This window comes from Mirounga leonina, unplaced genomic scaffold, assembly GCF_011800145.1.
Source record: "Mirounga leonina isolate KUSES-001 unplaced genomic scaffold, KU_Mleo_1.0 Mir_173, whole genome shotgun sequence".
Classification (NCBI taxonomy): Eukaryota; Metazoa; Chordata; class Mammalia; order Carnivora; family Phocidae; genus Mirounga; species Mirounga leonina.
In genome coordinates, this window is record NW_023270447.1 from 59,168,638 (window position 1) to 59,189,888 (window position 21,251).

A 21,251-nucleotide genomic window follows, 5' to 3' on the forward strand; every position below is an offset into this window, starting at 1 on the left:
CCTGTTAGCTAGGTAGGTTCCACCACAGAAAGAAATGAAAATAAGCCCCTGAGAAGCTATAACAAAATACTAGGTTGCATGGGTTGTGACTATTTTTCTGATACCAGGAAACTATGGATATTTTAAGACTTTTTTGTATTAAAAATAACTGTATGTTGTATCTTACTGCCCAAAAAATACATGCTCATTATGGAAAAGGTAAAAGATACAGATAAATCAATATGAAAATGATCAATACACCAACACAACAGTTGAACAAAGCATACAAGTTCAAAGAAAAGAAGATACAAGTAACTTTTGAACAATTAAATACCTGGACTCCCTTGAGAAATACAAATTAAAATTACCCTGAGATAACATTTTTCACCAATCTTACAGGCAAAAATCAATAAATTTGATAATAGGCATCCATGTGGGGGTGGAGGTGGCAGTGGCATGGCATGGAGTATCAGATTCCAAGCAGGATAGGATGACTACAGATCCAGGATGTTCAGTTAACCTCAAGCACTAGAAACACAAAACTATACTAAGGCGCATCATAATCAAATTGTTTAAAACCAGTATTAAAAGAGAAAATCTTAGGGGCACCTGGGTGGCTCAGTTGTTAAGCATCTGCCTTTGGCTCAGGTCATGATCCCAGGGTTCTGGGATCGAGCCCCACATCGGGCTCCCTGCTCAGCGGGAAGCCTGCTTCTCCCTTTCCCACTCCCCCTGCTTGTGTTCCCTCTCACTGTGTCTCTCTCTGTCAAATAAATAAATAAAATCTTAAAAAAAAGAGAGAGAAAATCATACTTAAAAGTAACTAGAGAAAAAAGACATATTATGTACAAAAAACCAAAAGATTAAATATGAGAGGTTTCTCACTAGAAACAGTATAAACCAGAAAAAAGTGGAGAAAATTCATTAAAGTACTTGTAAAAAACTGTCAACCTAGAATTCTGTATCATTGAAGATATCTTTCAAAAACAAAGTGAAATAAGTTTTTTCAGACAACCTCAATTGAATTAGAAATCAACAATAAAAAGATACCTATGGAAGATCCACCAAATTTGGGGGAATTAAACCACACACTTCCATATAACTCACTGGACAAAGGGAAGAAACCCAAGAAGATTAGAAAATGTTGAAACTGAAGGAAAATGAAAGAAAAACATTTCAAAGTTTTGGGGAATACAGCTAAAGCTTTACTTAGAAGGAAATTTTTAGCACTAAATGCCTGTATCTGAAAAGAAGAAAGGCTTCAACTCAGTGATCTCAGCTTCCACCTTAACCAGAAACCAGAAAAAGAAGATCAAATGAAATTCAAAGTAAGCAGATGAAAGGAAATTAAATAAAGATCAGAGCATAAAGCAATAAATAGAATGTAGAAAAACAGTAGATTTAAATCAATGAAACCAAACACTGTTTGAAAGAAAAATAAAATTGAAATCTCTGTCCAGACTGATCAAGAAAAAAAGAGAGAAGACAAAAATCCCACCAATCCCAAGAATGAGAAAGGTGACATCACAACAAATTCTAAAGACATAAAAATGATAAAGGAATATTGTAAACAATTTTATGTCAATAAATTAAACAACATAAATGAAGTAGACTAATTCCTTGAAAGATAGAAACTACCAAAGCTCATTCAAGAATAAATAAAGATGAACTAGGTATATACCCAAAAGAATTAAAAACTTGGACTCAGACAGATACTTGTACACCAATGTTCATAGCAGCATTATTCACAGTAGCAAAAAGTTGGAAATGTGTCTATCAACAGATGAACAGATAAACAAAATGTGATCTATGCATTCAAAGGAATATTAATTTAGCAATACAAAGGAATGAAATTCTGATACATGCTACAACATAGATGAGCCTTAAAAACATGCTAAGTGAAATAAAACACACACAAAAGGAGAAATATTTATGTTTCTGCTTAATTGAAGTACCTAGACTTGCCACAGCAAGGAAACATCAGGGGATACTAAACTAGTGGGCAAACATTTTATTAGGAAGGGAATATTTATGTAGTCTCAAAGTTTCTGTCCACAAAGCACTTACCAATCATAAAGGAAAAAAGTGCAAGTCTGCTATAGAGCAACCTGGCAGACGTCACTTGAGTAAAGTGGCCACAGTTAATATTAAATTTGAAGAGGCAGAAAGCAAAATGGAGGAGAAATTCATAGAGACAAAGTAGAATACAGAGCCTGGGGTAGCTAGTTATTATTTAATGAGTATAAAGTTTCTATTTGGGATGATGAAAAGTTCTGGAAATGTATAGTGGCCATAGTTGCACAACATTGTGAATGGACTTAATGTCATTAAATTGTCCTTAAATCGTTAAATGGTTAGAATGGTGAATTTTATGTTATGTATATTTTATCACAATAAAAATAATAAATAGAAATGAACATTAAAAAATTGAATTTATAGTTAAAAACCTTTCCACAAAAAACATCCAGGTCTAGATGGCTTCACTGGTAACTTCTACCAAATATTTAAGGAAAACATAACAATTCTTTTTTTTTTTTTTTAAGACTTTATTTATTTGACAGAGAGCACAAGCAGGGGGAGCGGCAGGCAGAGGGAGAAGCAGGCTTCCTGCCTAGGATCATGACCTGAGCCGAAGGCATACACTTAACTGACTGAGCCACCCAGGCACCCCAAAAACATAACAATTCTGTGCAAACTCTTTCAGAAAATTGAAGAGGAGAAAATATTTCCCAGCTCAATCTATGAAGCCAGCATTACTCTTGATACCAAAACCAGTCAAAAATCATAAGAAAACTACAGACTAATATCCTTACGAGCACAGGTGCAAAAATTCTTAATAGAAGCGTTAACAGATTGGATCCAATAATATATTTTAAAAAGATAAAACATCACGACAAAGTAGGATTTATCCCAGGAATGTAAGATTAGTTTAACATTCAAAAATCAATCACCATACTAATAGAATAAAAAACAAAACCCATGCGTTATTCATCATTTTAATAATACAGAAAAAGCATTTAATAAAATCTAACATTAATTCCTAATAAGAACATTAAAAACTCTTAAACTAGGAAAAGAAAGAAACTCCTTCAACATGATAAAGGATATCTAAGATACAGCTACTCATACTTAATGGTAAAAGATTGAATCCTTTCTTTCTAACATCAGGAACAAGGCAAAGATGTTTGCCTTCAGCTCTTCATTCAACATCAAACTGGTGGTTCTATCCAGTACAATAAGACAATAAAAAGTAATAATAAAAGATATCCAGATTAGAAAGGAAGAAGTAGGGGTGTCTCGCTGGCTCAGTTGGTGGAGCATGCTATTCTTGATCTCAGGGTTGTGGGTTCAAGCCCCACATTGGGTGTAGAGATTACTTAAAAATAAAATCTTTTTTAAAAAAGGGAAGAAGTAAAGCTGTATTCTCAGATGACATGCTCAACTATGTAGAAAAATCCTATGAAATCTAGAAGGAGCTATTAGAATTAAAAATGAGTTTAGCAAGGTTGCAGGATACAAGATCAATATATAGAAATCAATATACCAGCAATGAACAATCAGAAATTGAAATTTTAAAAATTACTATTATAATAATATAAATAAAATATGAAATACTTGAAAATAAACTTGACAAAAGACGTTCAAAACCTATACAATGAAAATCATAAAACACTGCTGAGAGAAATGAAAGAAGACCTAAATGGAAAGACATACTGCACTTACGGATTAGAAGACTCAATATTATTAAATGTTCATTTACTACAAATTGATGTATAGATTCAATGCAATTCCAATCAAAATCCCAACAGCCTTTGGGATAGATATTGATTATCTGATTGTAAAATTTGTATGAAAATGCAGAGGACCTAGAGTAGCCAAAAATAACTTTGCAAAAGAAAAGTAAAAGTAGTAAGACTAATACTACTTGATTTCAAGACTTATTATAAAGCTATAATATTCAAAATAGGATTATTGGTGTTTAGACAAACAAATCAATGAAAAAGAAGAGTCCCAAAGCAGACTCATATATATTAGGTCAGTTTGTTTCAATAAAGGGTAGAGCCAATTCCGCTGAGAAAAAAGGATGGTCTTTTCAACAAATGGTACAACATACACAAAAATTATCTTATGATGGATCAAGGATCTAGATGTAAAAGCTAAAACTATAAAATTTTAGAAGAAAACATTGGAAAAATCATTTTCATTTTTTGTTAAGCAAAGATTTTGGAGATACAACATTAAAAGTACAATCCACAAAAGAAAAAATGGATAAATTGGACATACAAAATTAAGAACTTTTGCTTTATGAAGTGTCTATTGGATGAAAAGACAAGTCACAGCCTGGGAGAAATATTTGCAAATCACGTATCTCATAAAGGACTTGTATCCAGAATATGTAAAGAATTCTCAAAACTCAATAATAAGAAAATGAACAACACATTTTTTAAGTGAGCAAAGATATGAAGAGACACTCCACCAAAGAAGATATTCTGATGGAAAATAAGCACATGAAGAAATGTTCAATATTGTTAGTTCTTAGGGAAATGCAATAGAATCACAATAAGAAAATGGCTAAATTAAAAAAAAAAACTATAGCAAGGACTGTCAAGGATGTGGAGCAAGTGGAGTTTCATGTACTACATGCAGGAACATAAGTGGCAAGACCACTTTGAGAAACCGTTTTATAATTTCTTAAAAAGTTAAATGGACACTTACACATACAATACAGCCATTGCACTCCTAGGTATTACCCAAAAGAAAGGAAAGTATATATCTGACAAATTCTTCAACATGAATGTTCATAGCAGCTTTGTTTTTAATAACAAACAACAAGAAACAATCCAAATATCCATCCATAGGTGAACAGATAAATAAACTGTGCTATCACCATACAGTGCAACACTACTCAGTAATGAAAAGGAAGGAACTGTTGATACACACTACAACATGGATGAATCTCAAAGTAATTGTTGCTAAGTGAAAGAAGCCAGACCAAAGGAAAAACTGCATATTGTTTTATTCCATTTATATAAAATTCTGGAAAATGCCCACTATAGTGACAGAAAGAAGATCAGCAGTCTCCTGGAAATGGGAGCTGGGGCAAGCTATGTTGGAAGGGAAGACGGGATCACCAGGGGTCACAAGGAAACTTTGGGGGTGATGTATATGTTCATTATCTTGATTGTGATAGTTTCTGGGGGTATACATATGTTCAGAATTTATCAAATTTTTCATTTTAAAATACGTGCTGATTATTGTATGTCAGTTATACCTCAATAAAGCTATAAATAAATGTATAGTTAAGTAATGATGGCAACTGATTATAACGCATTGAATAAAATAGGTATCCATGAGTTTTATACTGGTTTGAGCAAATAAAAGACTGGAATGCCAACTAATGATTGTGGAAAGAATGATGGAATGAGAATATACCATTTGGGAGAAAAAATGAGAGAGACTATATACCATTTGGCAACCATATAATACTTAGTTCAGCCTAGAGACACCAATGGACACTAAAACTAGTGGGTGAACATTTGATGAAGGATATTTACATTATCTCAAAGTATCTTTCCACAAAATACTTGTCAATCACAAAAGGATAATGTGTGACTTTACAATAGGGAAATTTGGCAGACGTCACGTTAATCAAATGATCACAGTTAAGACCATCAGTAATGGGTCAAGTCAAAATTATGTAACACCAGTTAGGAAGCTATAAGAACTTCAGGAAACATCAGGCATACCCAGATTGAAGGGCATACTTACAAAATAACTAGTTTAATCTGCAAAGTGGTCAAGATCATGAATGTCAAGGGAAGACTGAGGAATTTTTCCAAAATGACAAAGACTAAAGAGATAGGACAAATTAAATACAACATATGATCTTGTATAAAATCTGTTTGCTATAAAGTATGTTATTGGAACAATTGGTGAAACTTGAATAGGATCTGTGGTAGATGATATTAATATATCAATATTAATTTCCTTATTTTGTTGGTTGTATTGTGGATATGTAGAAGAGTTTCCGTGTTTGCCAAAAGTGTAGACAACAGTATTCAGGAGTGATGGGGTATCAAATCACATACTTACTTTTGAATGCTAAAGGGGTAAGAAAAGACCTCTCTGTACTATTCTTGAAATATTTCTGTAAGTTTGAAATTATTTCAAAATAAAAGAAAACATTTTGATAAAACATTGTGTTTGCAAAGGTGTGGAGTGGGAGTATAGATTGATAATCCTTTGTGGAGGGCAATGTGGCATATCTATGAAAATTACAGTGCACATATCCTTTGACCCAGCAATTTCATTTCCAGGATTTTATCTTACAAATATATTTGTACCCAAATGTGAAATGATGTTTGTTTATTCAGTCCAACATTGTTTATAATTGTAAAATATTTGAAACATTCTAAGTATTCATCAATAGGAGACTGATTAAATATATTATGTCCAAAATCTCTTACATGGAATTCCAAAATCTGAACAGCTTTGAAAATCCAAACTGTTTTAAGTTTCACAGCAAAGCCTGACCTCCGCTGACATTAGGCATTAGTTGATCCTCAGCACTCTTAGTCACATACCCATCTTTGCTGTTCACTGGTAATGTGTTGCCTTGTTTGTTTGTGTTGTTGTCATTTTGTCTGTTTGAGTTTAATTGTCCTGTAAAAATGTCCAGAAAATTGAAGATAAGAATAAGAAGAAATGATGGAAGTATCTATCATTTTCAGTAACACAGAAAATAGAGTTAGTGTAGAAGCTTAATCAGGTATGTCAGTGAGGCATCTTACTAAAGAGTAGGGTGTGGGAATTAACACAACATATGACTTGAAAAAAATAGAGTGTTGAAGTTTTACCAGGACAACAATGACCAGAACTAATGAAGAACAGAGTATTTTTCAGAGGGCAAAAAATGAAGATGCTGAAATGACCATGATTGCATAGATTCAACAATGAAGCAGTATGACTATGCCCCTGACTGGTTTTTGGTCATGAAAAAAGCTAGAACATGTCATGAGTACTGAACATATTTAAAGTGAGTGTAAAATACCAGAATTGGCTGCAGAAATTTAAGAAGCATCATGGTATAAAATATCTGAATATCTATGATAAAGAAGCTTCTACTTATCATGAAGTAGACGAAAATTATATTGAGAAACTTGTTAAGATAATTTTTAATGAAAACCATAGTACCAAACATGTATACAGTGCTGTAACAACTCTGTTCTGGCCTGTATTCTTTTTTTTAAAAATTAACAATGATTAATGAGCAAGAGGTTTTAAGGGACTCTAAGCACAGGTTGAAAGTTCTGGAATGTGTCAATGCAGCAGACAGTTAAAGTTAGAAAAAAGCCAACATCTAAGATGTTTCAAAAGTTGTTCACAATTTATTTGTTAGTCTGTAAAGAAAAAAAGCATAAGTAATCAAAGAGATATTTTCTAACTGACTCAATCTGTACCAATGATAGGAACTCATTGCACACAAGCTGGAATGAAGACAACCATATAGTTATACTGTTCCTGGACCACCACCATTCCACACATACCCTTCCTGAACTTCTTATGACTAAGAAATTTTACTCCCAATGAAGAGCAAATATAATTTTTTTTTTTTAATTTTCATACTCTACTTGGCAGCAGTTAACTTCCAAGACTTCCTAAAGAAGTTATTGCAGAAGTTTGATCAGGCCTACCTTAATGATGCCATTTACACAGTTGCTGGTGTTTGGAATGATTGATAAATATTTGGCAGAGACTTTGGCTTACAATAATGTTTGAAAGTAAACTTGTAGATAAAGACTTTGAAGAATTTTGTGTCACTAATGAGAAGATACATAGTTTTATTACTTACACTAAAATTGTATTGACTAGAAGTCTGGATAAGTCAGAACCTTGCTACTCAAAGTGTGGTCAGTGGACAAGCAGCATCAATATCACCTGGAAGCTTGTTAGAAATGCAAATTCTCAGACTCACTGAATCAGAATCTCTGTGGGTGTAGCCCAAGAATCTATATTTAAACAAATTGTAAAGATGACTTGTATGTTCACCAAGGTTGTAGAAGCACTGAGGTAGAGCAATCTGATATCAAAAACATACCAAATAAAGTGTGTACCTATTGTACATTCCTTGCAAGATAGAAAAACTGCTAAAATGGTGTTAACCCAAGTAAGCATGAGACTAGTAGTGATGACAATGGTGAGATATAACAGATGGGAAAAAATCTCCATAGGTAATATAAGGGAAATGTATGAGCATTTACTTGGCCTTGAATAATATGCATTTATCAGTGAAGAGATTATGGCTGCTTACTTAATTGAAGAGACCACTTATCTAGAAAACCATATTAATGAGATACCTAGAGTTACCCTAGAACTACACATTTTTAAAGGTCATCTATTGTAGTGTTGCTTTATCATTAAAGAATCCCATTCTTGGCCCATCATTAAATATCTAATTCTAATCTTTGGTGACAATAATAGCAAACCTGATGAAACCTTTTGTCCTAAGATCCTCAAGAAGTCAAATACAGCAAATATTTATTCCATGTATATGTAAAGATAGTTTGGTTTTAGATTTTATTGAATGTTTTCTTAGAAATAAAGAGTACCAAGTATTTATGGTCTATATCACACCATTTCATTTCCCAGTTTACAGCTATATTGTTAAATAACAATACTGATTTTGCTCTTCTTCCCAACTAGTGTGAATATTTATTCATTCACAGTGTGTTTAGTTATGGGATCTTGCCCCAAGCCCACTGCAAAGATTATGTATAATGTATGCATAAATTATCTTCCTGTAAAAAAAATTCTGAATTCCAAAACACATTCAAAACCCAAGGCTTTTGATTAAAGAGTTGTGAATCTGTACATCCATAAATGGAATACTATGCAGCCATTTAAAAGAAAAGAAGCTCTTTATGTACTGATGTCGAAGAATCTCCAAGATATGTTGATATGTGGGGAAAAAGACATGCAAATCTTTGTATACTAGGCTACTGTTGGGGGGGGAGGTTTAAGGAGAGGAACTAGATAATGTATTTCCTTATTATCCATAGAGTATACTGGAAGGTAATTCAAAAACTCATAATATTGGTTGCATATAGGGTTAGAAGTGGGTGAATGGGGGCCAGGGGTGAGGGGGAGAAAGAACTTTTAATTATTTACCTTTTGTATCTTTTCAACATTGAACCATGTGAATATTTCCAAATTCTTAAATTATAAATGTCAATAGAAACTGCTTAAATTGAAATGCAAAGAGAAAAAAAGAATGGTGGGATGGGGGTACCTAGAATAGAATATCTGAGAACTGTAGGACAATTAGAAAAGATATCTAACATATACATGATGGGAATACCAGGAGAAGAAAGAAAGGAGCAGAAGAAATACTTGAGGTAATAATGGCTCAGAATTTTCCAATATTAGTGACAGACACCAGAACACAGATCCAGGAAGCTCAGAGAAGACCAAGAAGTATGAACACCAAAAAATTTTCTCCTAAACATATCATATTCAAACTGCAGAAAACTAAAGACAGAGAAATCTTGAAAGAAGCCAGAGAACAAAACCACCTTACCTATAGAGAAAAGGATAAGAATTACATCAGTTCACAAACCATGCAAGCAAGAAGACAGTGAAGTGAAATATGCACAGTGTTGAAAGAAAAAAACACCAACCTAGAATTTGGTATCCAGCTAAATTATCCTCCAAAAGTAAAGGAGAAATAAAGACTTTCTCAGACAAAAACTGAGAGAATTTATTGCCAATAGACCTGCTTTGCAAGAAGTCCTTCAGAGAAAAATAAAATTAAATAGATGTTAAACACAGATCTACATAAAGAAAAGAGGTATGTTAGAGAAGAAATAAATGAAGGTGAAATAAAACTGTTGGGTTTTTTTTTTTTTAGTTCTTAGTTGAACTAATAGATAACTGCTTGCTTAAATAATAGCAGGGGTGCCTGGCTAGCTCAGTCAGTAGAGCACATGACTCTTGATCTCAGGTTTGTAAGTTTGAGCGCCATGTTGGTGTGTAGAGATTACATAAAAATAAAATCTTAGGGGCACCTGGGTGGCTCAGTCAGTTAAGCATCCAACTCTTGATTTCAGCTCAGGTCATGATCTCAGGGTTGTGAGATCAAGCCCCACATCGGCTCCTTGCTGGACATGGAGCCTGCTTAAGATATTCTCTCTCTGTCTGTCTCCCTCCCTCCCTTCCTCCCTCCCTCTCTAAAAATAAATAAATAAATAAATAAATAAATAAATAAGTCTTTAAATTTTTAAAATAATAATAGCAATATATAGTACCAATATATTGGGTGTTTATAGCTTAAAGATAAGTGAAATGAATAATAGCAATGATGTTACAGAAGGAAAGGAAAAATTGAGAATACTATTATAAGGCACCTTATGAAGTGGTATAATTATTTGAAAATGAACTTAGCTTCATTGTAAATGTATACTGCAACTCTAGGGCAAACACAAATAATTTTTAAGAGAAGTATAATTGATAAGAGAGAGGAGAAAATTAAATCATAAAAAATGCTCAATGTAAACCAGAGATGGCCAAAAAGGGAAGAAATTTAAAAAAAAAAAAAAAAAAAACGAAGAATAAGTGTAATAAATAGAAAACAGTTAAAAAATATGGTTGATATGAATCCAACTATATCAGTAATCACTTTAAATGTTAATGGTTAAATATACCAATTAAAAGAAACTGGGGCAGGGCACCTGGGTGGCTCAGTTGGTTAAGCGACTGCCTTCGGATCAGGTCATGATCCTGGAGTCCCGGGATCAAGTCCCGCATCGGGCTCCCTGCTCGGCAGGGAGTCTGCTTCTCCCTCTCCCACTCCCCGTTTGTGTTCCCTCTCTCGCTGTGTCTTTCTCTGTCAAATAAATAAATAAAATCTTTAAAAAAAGAAAGAAAGAAAAACTGGGGCACCTGAGTGGCTCAGTCAGTTGAGCGTCCAACTCTTGATTTCAGCTCGGGTCATGATCTCGAGGTCCTGGGATCCAGCCCTGCGTCAGGCTCTATGATCAGCAGGGAGCCTGCTTGAGAGTTCTCTCCCTTTCTCTCTGCCCCTACTCACCCCCTCTCTCTTAAATGGATAAACCTTAAAAAAAAATAAAATAAAAATCTTTAATAGACTAACAGAGCAAATTTAAAACAAAAACAAAAAAATCAAAGGCCTAACTATATGTTGTCTACAAGAAACCTGGTTTTGACACCAAAGCATGAACAGCAAAGGAAAAAAATAAGTTGGACCTCATCAAAATTAAAAGCTTTTGAGGGTGCCTGGCTGGCTTGATTGGTGGAGCATGTGACTCTTGATTTCAGGGTTGTAAGTTCAAGTCCCACATTGTGTGTAGAGGTGACTTAAAGGTAAAATGTTTAGAAAAAATTAAAAGCTTTTAAAGAATATTGTCAAGAAAGTAAAAAGACAACCTACAGGATGGAAGAAAATATTTGTAAATCATATATCTGATAAGGGCTTAATATATAAGTATATAAAGAACTACAACTCAACACCAAAAAGACAACCCATTTTAAAAATGGGCAAAAGACAGGCGCCTGGGTGGGTCAGTTGGTTAAGCGACTGCCTTCGGCTCAGGTCATGATCCTGGAGTCCCGGGATCGAGTCCCGCATCGGGCTCCCTGCTCGGCGGGGAGTCTGCTTCTCCCTCTGACCCTCCTCCCTCTCCTGCTCTCTCTCTCATTCTCTCTCTCTCAAATAAATAAATAAAATCTTTAAAAAAAAAAATGGGCAAAAGACTTGAAGAGACATTTCTCCAAAGAAGATATATAAGTAATAAGCAAATGAAAAGATACTCAACATCATTAGTCGTTAGGGAAATGCAAATCAAAACCACAGCAAGATACCACTTCATACCCATGGTTATTATAAAAAATAATAGTAAAGTTCGGTGAGGATGTAGACAAACTGGAATGTTGTACATTGCCAGTGGGAATGTAAAGTGGTACAGCTGTTACGGAAAATAGTTTGATTGTTCCTGAAAATTTTACTTTTTTTTTTTTTAAATGTAAGCTCTACACCCAATGTGGGGCCCGAACTCAGGACCCCAAGAGCAAGAGTCACAGGCTCCACTGACTGAGTCAGCCCCTGTTCCTGAAAAATTTAAATAGAATTACCATATAACCCAGTTATTCCATTTTTAGGTATATACCCAAAAGAATTGAAAAGAGGGACTCAGATACTTATACATCAGTGTTCATTGCAGCATTACTCATAACAGCCAAAAGTTGGAAACAACCCAAGTGTCTGTCAACATATGAACAGATAAATAAAATGTGGTATATTCATACAATGGAATATTAAATCATGAAAAGATGACATTCTGATAACATGCTACAACCTGGAGAAACCTTGAAGACATGCTAAGTGAAATAATCCAGGTACAAAATGATAAATATTATATGATTATATTTATATGAAATAGCTACAACAGGCAAATTAATAAAGACAAAGTAGGTTAGAGTTTTACCAGAGACTTCTGTTTGGGGTGATTAAAAAGTTTTACAAATAGTGGTAATATTTACACAGTTTGAATGTGATTAGCACCACTCAGTTGTACACTTAAAAATGGTTAAAATAGCAAGTTTTATTATATATATTTACCACAAATTAGATAAATAAATAAATGAATTGATGAAGAGTGCTGGAACAAGCAAATAGACCCTAAGTACGAACACTGAACATCCCTGGGCTTGATTTTTATCTCTACCTTTAGGCAGATATTTAATTTCTCTATGATTGAGCTTATATGCTTTACCTTTCAAGTATTTTCTACTAAAAACAAGCCAGGGGCACTTGGGTGGCTCAGTCAGTTAAATGTCTGACTCTTGATTTCAGGTCGGGATCTCAGGATTATGGTGTCAAGCCCTGCATCAGGCTCTCTGCTGGGCATGGAGCCTGCTTGAGATTCTCTCTCTCCCTCCCCCTCCGCCCACTTGTGCACTCTCTTAAAAAAAAAAAAAAAAAAAAAAACAGAGACCAGGGCTTTATTATTTTTTTTTAAGATTTTATTTATTTTTTTGACACAGACACAGCGAGAGAGAGGGAACACAAGCAGGGGGAGTGGGAGAGGGAGAAGCAGTCCTCCCGCTGAGCAGGGAGCCCGATGTAGGGCTCAATCCCAGAACCCGGGGATCATGACCCGAGCCAAAGGCAGATGCTTAATGACTGAGCCACCCAGGCACCCCGAGGCCAGGGCTTTAAACACATAAGGAGCGTATCAACACTCTGGCCCTCACTTTCCACACCCTATAGCCTCAATGCCAGACTAGCTGCACTGAAAGCAGGAAGAATCTGGAAAAGATAACTCTTCTCAGGAAAGCATGCATAAGAGTTTAGCCAGTTTGTTATTTTCATCTTTAAAAATATTTCTTAAACACAGATTTCTTCACAACAACAACATATGGAGAAAGGTATACCATGCTAACACAAATCAAAAGAAAGCTGGAGTGCCTGTATAAATTTCAGACAAAACAAACTTCAAAACATGGAAAATTACAGGGATAAAGAGGGTTATTCCTTAGCGATAAAAGGGGTCAGTTCTCCCAGAAGACATAATAATCCTTAATGTGAGTATGCATTTAACAACAGGACACCAAAATATGTGAAGGAAAAACTGATAGAGCAAGGAGAAATAGACATATCCACTATTATAGTTGGAGAATTCAACATTCTTCTATCAGTAATTGACAAATCCAGCAGGCAGAAAATCAGTAAGGATATACTTGAACTAAATTGCAGTATCAGTGAACTGGATCTAATTAATATTTATAGAATACTTCATCACACAACAACAGAATACATTCTTCTCAAGCTCACATGGAACATTCACCAAGACAGACCACATTCTGGACCACAAAACACACCTAAATAATTTAAAAGAAATCATACAAAGTATGCTCTCAGACCACAGTGGAATTAAACTAGAAATCAGTAACAAAGATAACTGGAAAATCCCAAAATACATGGAGATTAAACAACATACTTCTAAGTTGCACATAGGTCAAAGAAGAGATCTTGAGAAATTTTTTAATATTTTGAACTAAATGCAAGAATACAAATGATCAAAATGTGTGGGATGCAGCAAAAACAGTACTTGGAGGGGAATTTATAGCATTAAATGCATATGTTAGAAAAGAAAGAAAATTTAAAATCAATAATCTATCACCTCACACTTGTTAGAATGGTTATTATTTAAAAAACAAGAGATAACTAGGCTGGCAAGGATACGGAGAAAAATGAACTCTAATGCAGTGTTGGTAGAAATGCAAATTGGTGCAGCTACTTTGGAAGACAGTGTGGGGCTTACTCAAAAATTTACAGTTACAAAATGAACATGTCACAGGATGAAAGGTACAGCATAGGGAATATAGTCACTGGTATTCTAATAGCATTGTATGTTGACAAATGGTCACTACACTTGAGTGGTGAACATAGCATAACTTAGAGTTGTTGAATCACTATGTTGTACACCTGACACTAATGTAACATTGTATGTCAACTATACTTCAGTTTTAAAAAAAAATCTTCATATATATGTATGTAGGAAAAAATACATATGTATATAGGAAGGTAATTGACTTTTATTTATATTATATATGTCAATTGCCTCTCTTTATACCAGCCACGGGCAATTGAAATTTGAAATTAAAAACAATATATTTGGGGCACCTGGGTGGCTCAGTCGTTAAGCGTGTGCCTTCGGCTCAGGTCATGATCCCAGGGTCCTGGGATTGAGCCCCGTGAGCCCCGTATCGGGCTCCCTGCTCCGCGGGAAGTCTGCTTCTCCCTCTCCCACTCCCCCTGCTTGTGTTCCCTCTCTCACTGTGTGTCTCTCTCTGTCAAATAAATAAATAAAATCTTTAAAAAATATATATATATATATATTTACCCTAGCAACCCCAAAAAAAGTACTTAGTAAATCTAACAAAATATGTACAAGATCTATATGAGGAAAACTATAAAACTTTGAGGAAAGAAATCAAAGAAGATCTAAATAAATAGATATTCTATGTCCATAGATAGAAAGACTCAATGTTATTATGATGTTAGTTCTTCCCAGCTTGATTCTATAGCTTCAATACAATCTCAACCAAAATCCCAGCAAGTTATTTAGTGGATACTGAAAAACTCTAAAGTTTATATGGAAAGCTAAAGACCTAGAATAGCCAACACAGTATTGAAGAAGAACAAAGCTGGAGAACTAACACTACCCAACCTCAAACTTACTATAAAACTACAGTAATCAAGACAGTATGGAATTGGCAAAAGAATAGACAACCAGATGAATGGAACAGAATAGAGAGTTCAGAAATTAACTTACACAAATATAGTACACTAATCTTTGACAAAGGAGCAAAAAATAGTCTTCAACAAATGGTACTGGAAAAACTGGGCCTCCACTTGCAGGAAAAAAAAACATAGACACTGACCTTACCTTATGCCTTTCATTAAAATTAAAATAGCTCAAAGGCATAAAGGTAAAACATAAAACTATAAACCTAGGAGATAACATAGGAGAAAATCTAGGCAACCTTGGGTTTGGCAATGACTTTTTAAATACAAACCAAAAACACAATCCATTAAAGAAAAAATTGATAAGTAGGACTTCATTAAAATGAAGAAATTCGGGGGCGCCTGGCTGGCTCAGTCGTTAAGCATCTGCCTTTGGCTCAGGTCATGATCCCAGTGTCCTGGGATCGAGCCCCGCATCGGGCTCCCCGCTCCGCGGGAAGCCTGCTTCTCCCTCTCCCACTCCCTCTGCTTGTGTTCCCTCTCTCGCTGTGTCTGTCAAATAAATAAATAAAATCTTTTTTTTTTAATTGTTAAAAAAAAGATGAAGAAATTCTGCTCCATGAAAAACACTCTTAAGAAACTGAAAACACAAGCCACAGACTCGGAGACAATATCTGTAAAACACTTACCTGATAAAGAATTTATATCCCAAACACGTACATAACTCTTAAAACCCAGTAGTAAGAAAACAAACAACTGAATTTTAAAAATGGGCAAAAGACTCAGACGCCACACAAAAGAAGATGTAAAGATGGCAAACATATGAAAAGATGCTCAGCATCATATATCATTAGGAAAATGAAAATTAAAAAGGAGATACCACTACATACCTATTAGAATGGCTAAAATCCAAAATATTGACAACATCGATATGGATGTGGAGCAACAGGAACTCTCATTGCTTGTGGGAATGCAAGGGGTGGAGCCACTTTGGAAGAAGACAGTTTGGCAGTTTTTTTTACAAAGCTAAACATAGTCTTACCATCTGATCCAGTAATCAGGCTTCTAGTATTTTACCAAATGAGTTGAAAACATATCCACACAAAAACTTGCACACAAATGTTTATAGAGGTTATATTCGTAATTGCCAAAAACTGGAAGCAACCAAGATGTCCTTCAAAAGGTGAATGGATCAACAAACTGTGGAGGGCACTTGAACTAATGAGCACTGGGTGTTGTATGCAACTGATGAATCACTAAATTCTACCTCTGAAACTAATAATACAGTATATGTCAATTAAATTGAATTTAAAAAAAAACTGGTACATCTCATACAATACAATATTATTTACCAATAAAAAGAAATGAGCTATCAAGACATAAAAAAATATGAAGGAACCTTAAATGTATATTGCTTGGTGAAGGAAGCCAGTCTGAAAGGTTACATACTGTGATTCCAAGTGTATGACATTGTGGAAAAGGCAAAATTATAGAGACAATAAAAAGATCAGTATTCTCAGGGGGAATGAGGAGAGACATGAAGAGGTGGAGCATGGGAGGTTTTTAAAGCAATGAATCTATGTTGTACAGTAATGATGGGTCCATGATACCAATGCTTTGTTAAAACCCATAGAACTGTATAACATAGTGAACCCTAATGTAAACTACGGTCTTCAGTTAATAATAATATATTGATGTTGGTTCATCGAATGTACCACACTAATGTAAGACCTTAATAATAGGGGAAACTGGAAGTGGGGACAGAGGTATATAAGAAGTCTCTGTACTATCTGCTCAATTTTCTATAAACCTAAAACTGCTTTAAAAACATGAAATCTGGGGTGCCTGGGTGGTGCAGTCAGTTGAGTGTCTAGCTCTTGGTTTCGGCTCAGGTTGTGATCGCAGGATTGTGGGATCGGACCCCATGTCAGGCTCCATGCTCAGTGCAGAGTCTGCTTGAGACTCTCTGTCCCTCTCTCTTTGCCCCTCCCCCCATAAATAAATATTTTAAAACATAAAAAAAACATGAAGTCTATTAATTTTAAAAATTGTTTTTAAAGATCATAGGAGAAAAAAGGTAATGTCTCCCATCATTCTGACATCAAAAGACTCCTACTAAGACATCAGTAGAAATATTCCTAGATATTTTCTAATCATGTATATGCACACACATACACTATACACACACATTGCTACTTACCTTTTTTTTTTTTTACAAAAGTAGGATCATAGAATATTAACTATATACAAGTTGTTTATGATTCTCACAACAACCCTAAAGGTTACTGTTTCTGTTTTATGGATGAAGAAATTGAACCAGTAAATGGCTGAACTGGGTTCAATTCCCAATGCATTTCATTCCAAAGCCTATATACTCTTACCACCACACCTCTTTGTCAAACAAGACTTACTTTTAGTTCTATCTTTACTTTTTATCCCTTCATAAAATACACCAATCTTTCATATACTATACTACCTTCATACAGTGACCTTCACTTCGTATGGTATACATGCCCTTCCAGTGGTATGTTTCTTAACTCTGTGCACTAGTACTTTGTATAGAATCCTTGCCTGCTGAATAGGAAGTGGTGGCCCAGCTCCTTTTTGCTTCAGGGAGCTGCAGTGAGAGGCTAACAATGGGATTTGCATACTTTTTTGATAATAATGTGGCTTCCTATGTCCTGTAGAAGTAGCTCTCAAAAGCCAGGTGAAAATTATTTCTGGGACTTAAGGCATCCAGGGGAAGAAGGTGAAGGGTAGAGGCAGATGAACAGGTGGAGAGAAGTGAATTCATGTGGGTGCCTAGTGAAGGAAGCAGTCTCCAGTGGGTTTAGTGGAGACAGAGCTTGTCTACCCAAAAGGGATGGTAGCATTCAGAAGGATTCAGTGACTTGATAGCAGACAGTTCAGCCAGTATCTGTGTGATCAGTGGACTGTTCAGGGAGGCTTTAAAGAAAACTTGTCACTGCCACTTCTCTCTGCACCCACAGGGGACACTCTGAGGCTCCGAACAATTCTGGAAGCAATACAGAAACACATCCATTCTTCCTCCCTCATCTTCAAACTGGCCCAAGATGCATTCAAGATTGCCACTCCCACAGACAGTAGTACTGACAGCACCCTGCTCAACGTGGCCCTGGAGCTGGGGTTACAGGTATGGAGGAGGAGTGGGGTCATCCCTGCATTAGGCTTCTGGCCTAGTGATCATTGGTAGAAGATAAAATCCCAGAAGCACTGGGCATGAACCAGCCAAGCCCAGGTCTTTCTGTGTCCCCAGAACACAACTTCTAGGCTAGGCCTCTAGGGAAGGAATTTCCAAATTGAGCTCCATTTTGAATGTAAGGCCAGAAGCAATGTAGCTTTAGGCTCCATAGGGTTCCCATTTCTCCCCACCCCCTCCCCATCTCTCCAAGTCAAATCAATAGTAAGGTGTGATAATAAGGACTTTATTTGTTACAGGTCATCAGAGAAGCCTTTTACCTGACTGGTCGGAGGGGTGGGCAGAAATTAAACCTGTCTGTTCTTATCAGGAGAGAGATGTCTGTTTAAAGCACCAATAAATACTTACTGCATAAATGGATGGCAAGGGGATGTGGGGATGTAGAAGTCCTAACAGTTATGCTTAGCCAAGTGGAAAAGCCTCTTTTTTGCCCAGGTGATGAGGATGACCTTATCAACTCTTAACTGGAGGCGCCGGGAGATGGTGCGGTGGTTGGTGACATGTGCTACAGAAGTGGGTGAGTCTCCCACTTCCCTCCAGTCCCCAGGGAAAGGAGTTCCTAGGCCCTACTCTTGGAACAAGGCAGCGAATCCTTAAAGCTCTCATATTCCTACTACTGATGGCCTGGGGAAGGATGGGGCTGCTGGTAGGAAAGATGGCCTTTATTTAGCTAGCCCAAGCTCTGCCCTTACTGCTTGGACCATACCCTGATGTCAGCAGCACTCTGACCCTCTGATCAGAGACATGTTTGAGAGATTGAATTTTCAGCTACCAGTATACAAGTGCACCCTTGGGAGGTAGTTGGCCCAGTGGTTTGGTCCCAGTCCCTGCCTATGCTTCCGAAAAACCCCAGACAACTTGGAGTCTTGGGACCCCATCTAGAACCCAAAGTCCCCTGAGAGGCCCCACTTCAGCTAGAACCCCCAGGCAGATCTGCGACCCCTGCCTTGGGGCAGGTAAACCACAGGCTCTGCTGCTCCATCCTTGTGAGGGGCTAAGAGCACCTAAGAGCAGTAATCTTCAACCCTCTGACTTGGGGAAGGAAGGGATGGGAAGAGACCCCAAACAGGGTCTGGCCATCCGGGCTGCTCCCTGGTTTGCCTCAGATCATCTCAAGGCTGCTGAGGAGGAGGGAGAACTCATCTCTGCAGGCCAGGTTCTGACCCCAAGGGGTAATCTGGGCAGACCTGGATCGGGACCCGGATGGCCACGGCTGAGCTCAGGCTCTCCCTGACAGGTGTGCGGGCCCTGGTGAGCATTTTGCAGAGCTGGTACACACTCTTCACCCCCACTGAGGCTACTAGCATTGTGGCTGCCACCGCTGTATCCCACACCACTATTCTGCGCCTCAGTCTTGACTATCCACAGCGAGAGGAGCTGGCTAGCTGTGCTCGCACGCTGGCCCTACAGTGTGCTATGAAGGATCCGCAGAGCTGTGCCCTGTCAGCCCTTACACTCTGCGAGAAAGACCACATCGCCTTCGAGGCAGCCTACCAGATCGCCATCGACGCCGCCACTGGTGGCATGACGCATGCGCAGCTGTTCACCATTGCCCGCTACATGGAGCTCCGTGGCTACCCGCTACGTGCCTTCAAGTTGGCCTCGCTGGCCATGAGCCATCTCAACCTGGCCTACAACCAGGATACCCATCCAGCCATCAATGATGTGCTCTGGGCGTGCGCCCTCAGCCACTCTCTGGGCAAGAATGAGCTGGCCGCCCTCATCCCCCTGGTGGTGAAGAGCGTGCACTGTGCCACAGTGCTCTCAGACATCCTGCGGCGCTGTACGGTGACGGCGCCGGGCCTGGCCGGCATCCCAGGCCGCCGCAGCTCTGGGAAGCTCATGTCCACCGACAAAGCCCCACTGCGCCAGTTGCTGGATGCCACCATCAATGCCTATATCAACACTACACACTCACGCCTGACACACATCAGCCCTCGCCACTACGGAGAGTTCATTGAGTTTCTGAGCAAGGCTCGGGAGACCTTCCTGCTGCCCCAGGATGGCCACCTGCAGTTTGCCCAATTCATCGACAACCTCAAACAAATCTACAAAGGCAAGAAGAAGCTGATGCTGCTGGTGCGAGAGCGCTTTGGCTGAGAAAGCAAACAGCTCACTGCCGGGGCAGCCTGGGCTCCCAGGTACCACAGGTCAGGCCAAGGACACTGAAACATTTGTCCACCCTGAGAGGACTCTGGGCACCTGTGGCTGAAGCCAAAGCAGCACAGGGCTAAGCATGGGAGAGTCCAACTCTAGCCAATATGCCTTCCTCGGCAAAGTTCTCACTACAGCCCACTGTTCCTGAAGGAGCTGGGCCCTGCAGATCAATCAGAAACCCCACAACATGCCACCTCACGCCCCTATATCCTGCGTGTCCTGGGCATTGGCCCACTCTCCCTTGGCAAACACAGAACACTGTTCCGTCTCAGGGATTGCTTAACCAGAGAAACAGAAGCATTTATGGTACTGTAAATACTATATTATATGTGTTGCCAATTACATTGTAAAGTTGTAACTATTTATAATTCTGGTTCTAATTTGATGGGTACTTGAAGTAGCTATGGGTGGGAAGATAGGCTTGTTTTCTGAGGAGACACAACCATTTCTCAGGTTTCCCTTGCAGAATTATACAGATTGCAGTGGAAGAGTGGGGGTGGTGGGGAGTACAATGGCCAGTTAGAATAAATCCCAGGTCTAGTCTATGCAGAAACCCCAGCCTGCAGACACAGGGCATCTATATAGCCCAGTGGTGGGAGAGGGGCAGGGCCAGGACTGGACTTAGACTCT

General features: G+C 37.6%; 1 protein-coding gene across 1 annotated transcript in view; it reads left to right on the top strand.

Moving 5' to 3' along the window:
* The window catches only part of ZSWIM5 (zinc finger SWIM-type containing 5), a 77,220-nt gene extending 56,656 nt beyond the window's left edge, over positions 1-20,564 (top strand). Inside the window, exons 12-14 of the mRNA XM_035018989.1 lie at positions 18,235-18,398; positions 18,900-18,981; positions 19,702-20,564. Coding sequence (XP_034874880.1) covers positions 18,235-18,398; positions 18,900-18,981; positions 19,702-20,564 — 1,109 coding nt within the window. The remainder of the gene's footprint in view (positions 1-18,234; positions 18,399-18,899; positions 18,982-19,701) is intronic.
* Positions 20,565-21,251: the final 687 nt, after the last annotated feature.